A 6,146-nucleotide genomic window follows, 5' to 3' on the forward strand; every position below is an offset into this window, starting at 1 on the left:
GTGAGATAAAGGATGGGTACGTGATTTGTTACTGAAGGTGGTTGCAAATATATTGCAAAGATATGGGTTGAATGTGGATGAAAAATGGACCAGATTCAAAATAACTAAATGTTCCAAAATAATAAAATAAAATATAATAAAAGATTTGGAACGTGAACGTGGGCGCTTCCAACAGGAATGACAATTAAAAATATTATTTTACTTTAAAAATAGACCAATTTGATAAGAAGAGGATTAAACCTCGTGGTTATGACCAGAAAAGGATTATATCATTTTTTTTTCAGATAACAGCATTATATCATATACAAATAGAGGCCTCTTAATATGTTTGAGTTAACTTAAATTTAATGATTTCAACTGTTTTTGTTAAAAAATAGTTGTTTGAGAATTTTTTGGATAGTTTAATAATCTAATCTAATATAACTATAATAAAAGAGTAGTCCAATGAAAAATCTATTATGCCATACCTAAAATGTTGATACGTGGCACATTTCTTGGTTTTTGGGTCATTTTTCCCCTCCAATATTTTCCCCCATTTTCTTCTATGGCCAAGGCCACGTGTCTCGCTCTCCAGCCGTCTTCGATCATGTTGGTGTGGACGTAATGGCGGTTGCACTCTATAGCACGCTTGCTTCCTCTGGTCTCCATCGAGATGTCCCGTCGAGAAACCCTATTTCTTCATTTCTATCATCGTTTAGCTCTTCCTTCTTCGGTTGTCTTCAACTTGGTGGTTGTGCAATCTCACCAAGAAAAAGCATCCAGCAGGCAAGCTTTTTTTTCCCTTTGTTGTTATGCATGTTTATCTCTATTTGAAACCCCGTTTCTTCATTTGTATCATCGTTTAAGTCTTCCTTCTTCGGTGGTCTTCAGCTTGGTGGTTGTGCAATCTCACCGGGAAGAAGCATCCAGCAGGCAAGCTTTTTTTTCCCTTTACTATTATGCATGTTTGTCTCTATTTGAAACCTCGTTTCTTCATTTGTATCATCGTTTAAGTCTTCCTTCTTTGGTTGTCTTCAGCTTGGTGGTTGTGCAATCTCACCGGGAAGAAGCATCCAACAGGCAAGCTTTTTTTCCCTTTGTTGTTATGCATGTTTGTCTCTATTTGCAAGGTCACCCACGAAGAAGCATCCAGCAGGCAAGGTTTTAATTTTGTTTGTTGTTATACATGTTTTCTTCCTAACTAATACTTCTTTGTTTCTGGTAGTAACATTGATCTTGCCTGCCTAGTATGGTATTCTTTCCCTATTCAATGTTCTTTTCTTCGTTATTTTGTTGGTTTTGTTGTTCCAAGTTAAAGCAGTTTTGGCTGCTTGGTTATTTTGCATGTTTGCTTCTTTAGTAATAGTGTTTCTATTGACATTGACTCATATTTCTACACAACAGAAACATCTGTTATTCAATGTTTAGGATGTACTTCATTCTGGTACCTTTTTTGCATGTTTTCACCATTTGTTCTTTAATCTCGGCTTTAGTTTTTTTTTTCGATTATTATTGTTGCTTTCTTGCATGCTCATTGTGTTTGTTGTTATCATATTATTTGTCTCTTTTGTGCTGCAAATTATACATTTTTTTAAAAAAATTATGCAGAATTATGGCTCGGATTCCTGACAAGATAAAGGGCATCAATGGATCAAAAGAAACCCTTAAACTTGCTGTGAGGATAACTGATCTTTGGTTTGTCGGAACACCTGACAAGTCTGAACAAGCTGAGATGATTATAGTGGACTCTGATGTATGCTTTTACCTTGTGTTTGTCTTTGGTCCATGATTTACCATTCTAACAATTTGTTTCATGCTTTGCCCATGATCAGGGTGATCAAATTCATGTGGTTTGTAAGCGAGACCAACTGAAGTCTTGGAAGTTGGATTTGAAAGAGAATTGTACTTATGTGATGCACAATTTTAAAGTCATCAAGAATGATGGTCAATACAGAGTTTGTGACCACCCATATAAATTGGTATTCACTGGTGTTACTGTTGTTAGACAAACTGATTTGGACAATGTTCCTTTTAAAAAATACAATTTCACTCAATTTGCCAATATCATTGCTGGCCACTTTCAACCTGGCCTGTTGGTTGGTAAGTTCAGCTACAATTCAGCCACTGACTTTGTTTCGTAAATTGCAACAATCTTTTTATAACATAGCTTTCATTTTTCTACTTTCTTAAGACATTATTGGTGTTGTTGATGAGGTGGTCTTCCACCATGTTTCATCAAGGAGTACAAGGGTTGTTTTTAAACTGAAGGACTTGAGGTTATGTTGTTCAATTTTCCCTTTCATTTTAAAATTATGGGTCCTATCTTATTAATGGTTGGGTCAATTTAATTTTCCTATTTTTGAATCTTATGTCCATGTTGGATTATTATATACTAATACTGTGACCATCATTTGTTTATAGTAGTGACCAATTGCTATCTTACACTTTGTGGGAAGATTATTGCTTGTAGTTCTTAGAGTACTTGAATGAGTGTCAAAGTGACGACCCGATAATTGTTATGTTGACTCATGCTAGAATTAAAGAAGCCCACAGTATAGTCTCATGTGGAATTTGTCCATTTTTCTGCTTCTTAAATGGCATCTTATATTCATGTTTTTGGCATTTGTAGGATTGTACCCACCGTCAGTAAGTAATTCTTTGAAGGCTTCAAAGTTACTTATTAATCAACCGGTGGCTGAAATTCAAGAATTCAAACACAGGTATTTTTCTCATGTGGTTAACTTAGTTTGATTATTTTTACCTAGCCTTTCATATTAATTCTATATGTCTAGGCTTTCTGAATTAGGCATTGAGGTACACTCAGTTATAACGCCTCGTGGTCAAGGCAGTTCACAACTTTCAGGTTCTAGCCAATTATCATCAAAGGATGCATTTTTTATAAGTATGAGGCAAAGAGCATTTATAAGATTAACAACATTACAGAAGTATTGGTCTTATTTATGTTTTGCATTGATTCAACACATCAACCAGTTGATGATCAATCCAATCACTATGTTGTTTCCACCAGGATATTGTTTGTGTTACCGTGGGCACCATTACCAGAATTGTTATGGAAAATCATTCATGGTGTTATCCGGCTTGCATCCAATGTCACAAAAAATTGATATAGACACTGCTTCGTTCACATGCGCATGTGGCAAATATAATGAGCAAGTTGTGCTGAGGTCATTTGGAGTATTTTTAAAATTTGTGTTACCTTCACTTACACCTTATTTTTACGCTATTATGGATGTTGGCAGGTATAGACTTGAGGTAATGGTCAGTCACAAGGAGGAAAGCACCAAATTTCTTCTCTGGGACCGTGAATGCACTGACTTAATTGGGCAATCAGCTGATGAAGTGAATAGGTTAAAAAAATAGCAATAAGTCTCTACATTATCAAAATCAAGTTTGAATCTTGAAAGGATGAACATTTTTTCCTTACTGGCCAACCTGAGAGAAGATATTTAATGCACAAACTTATTTTCTTTATGCAAGGATGGTGATGTCGATTTAAATGCATCACCAGAAGCACTTGATAAGTTGCTGGGTTATGTGCTTGCCTTTAAAATCAAGATTCAACCAAAGTTCAGGAATGATACGTGACTTAAGTTTGATTAACATTATAATGGAGTTACTACCTGATGCTGAGGTACTATTTCATAAAGTATCTTTCAGCTGTTATTAGGATACAAATATATTATACCTATGTTCATTTGATTTTTCGGGTTGCCTAACTATTGTTGTATATGTCATGCAGGCATCTTCTAGGATCCATATTGCACTCCCTGATTCTAGTGATCCTCCTCACCATGAATCTGTAAGCTGAAAATATAATGTCCCCTTTTCAATCTAATATTTGTTGCCGCTATCGCATTTTAAAACTTCATCAATGTCAATTTTTGAATTCAAGTCAGTAATTGGTCTATCTTTTATGCAGCAATCCCTGTCTAGAACAGCAGATCATGATCCACTTCTTCGACTCCCCTTAACACCAACAAAGCGACAGATATCCCAAGAATGTGATGATGAAGCAAGAAGCTCTCAGATTTCACCTGCACAACTTTCATCTAACAAATTAGGGAAACATGTTAAAATTGAATGAATGTGGTTATTTTCAAGATGTACATACACTCTCTAAGGAGCAGCCTATCTTTTTGTAGTAGTGCACTCTCTAAGGAACCTCTTTTATTGTAGTATGCCTGATAACATTCATTAAACATTGTCATATGTTATGTGTGTGTCAATGTGGGATGTAAAGAGTACTTCTTATTTTGCATTTCATTTTCTATCTGACTATTCTACAATTTAAATTCTATTTTGAATCGACTCTCAATTAAATTATAGGAGCTTATTACCAAATTGTGTTGGATTTTAATCATTTGAGTTGTTTGACTTTTAAATCACGTTTCCATGTGTATTTTATTAGTTTAATCATAAGCTATTTATAAAACCAAAAAAACAGGCAACAGAATGGGGTAGATAAATTCAAAGATCTTATGAGTTAAACAAAACCAATATTTAATTGTATAATGAGTAGTATAAACATTGGTTGTTGCTTAATATTTTACACCCTCTTGGCTAACAAGTTTATTATGTTGGTTGTATTTTAGTGAGTACCCATCAATAAAAAAAAACATTCCATTTTATCATTGTTATACTTAATAAAACTGAGAAAAGTCATTTTTCCTTTAACCTCGGTTTAACTTATTTCTTATGATCATTTGTTCTTTGATGTGCCATATTTTACTTAATCCAACTTTGAAAAATGGAAAATTTAATATTTCTAATATCCATAAAGTTTAATTAAAACTAAAACATACAAATAATAGAGGAAAAAAAGTTAGTGGATGTTTCTACATTGACGGCCTACTCCTGCCATACACGACATCTTTCATATCAGATTTTCTATCAATGTCAGCAACCCCATGTCTATACATGCATGTCACTGAAAAAGTATGGTCCATTTAACTAGCCGTCAATGTTGAACTGTGGCTTTAGTTGCCCATCCAACCGTTTCCTTTATCTTTCAACCTTTTGTTCCATACTTTTCGAATTTCAAATTATCATCTCTTGCTCCATTCCACCATCGATCGTCTGTTAAACTTTTAACTCCCAGCAACATCAACTATAGACATCAACAACATGGATAACCATGAATATACAAACAAGTCAAATTCAACAAAAGCCAGAATGAAGAGAAAACGTATCATGCAGCAAAAACGCCATACTTGGGCTCAATTCCCTGTACACACAACTGTACACCCAGCTCCACAAAACATAAAAGATCATAGTAAGAAATTATATATTCCATTCAGAATGAATTATGAGCTAACATTACCTAAATACAATTTTTAAAATTTTGGACCCTTCATCGGGATCTTTGTTACATAAATTTAGTTCTACAAAGGCAACCAAACTATAACTTGCATGCAATCTAAAACATGCAATATGTTTTTTTTCCTCCAATCAATATTTGGGATGTACTTCATTCAGTTACTTTTTTTGAATGTGTTATTCAACATTTACGATGTACTTCATTCAGCAGCCAACATTTTAATTTTTTTTGCTGACTTCATTATGTTACTTTTTTTCCATCGTATATTATTATACCAAAAACATCAAAATTATGTATAGCTAACAAAATATGTTTATTAACTGTATTTAAATTATGATGATACATTGCAACTAACTTTGATTTACCCCTATTTCTAAGTAATTGTTTGTGATTCATCGGACGATGCGAATTCTGAATCAACACAAGGTACTACTAAAAAACTTCTCAATCCAATTGTTTTCTCAGGATTATCATGTAATAAGTATATCTAACTATGATTTTCACAGAATCGGACTCTGTTGCTTCTGTTGGAGATGTACATTATGACTTCTCGGTTAATGACCCTACAATTAACACAGAAGGTAACAATTCTAACTCTAACCATTTGTTGCCACCTTTACTAAAATTAGCCACTTCACCTACTATGACTCCAACTTTCAAAAAGCACTTTTATTTATCATCTAACAATTTACATGTTCTTCTGGAAATGGTAGCAATTCTTGGCATCATATTGGGGTATTTCATTAAACAATTTCAGGGTATTTTGAACTTGGTGATCAACTCATGCAATGTAGACACTATAATGCAAACATGTGGTATAATGAAAGAA

General features: G+C 33.9%; 1 protein-coding gene across 1 annotated transcript; it reads left to right on the forward strand.

The window, feature by feature from the left end:
• Positions 1 to 1,591: 1,591 nt before the first annotated feature.
• On the forward strand, positions 1,592 to 4,084 carry LOC114374831. The gene is made up of 7 exons (XM_028332535.1): positions 1,592 to 1,732; positions 1,812 to 2,079; positions 2,609 to 2,699; positions 3,240 to 3,347; positions 3,556 to 3,631; positions 3,740 to 3,799; positions 3,920 to 4,084. Exons 1-7 carry the CDS (start codon positions 1,592 to 1,594, stop codon positions 4,082 to 4,084), a joined length of 909 nt encoding a protein of 302 aa, XP_028188336.1.
• Positions 4,085 to 6,146: the final 2,062 nt, after the last annotated feature.

This window comes from Glycine soja, chromosome 2 (genome assembly GCF_004193775.1).
Source record: "Glycine soja cultivar W05 chromosome 2, ASM419377v2, whole genome shotgun sequence".
Lineage (NCBI taxonomy): Eukaryota > Viridiplantae > Streptophyta > Magnoliopsida > Fabales > Fabaceae > Glycine > Glycine soja.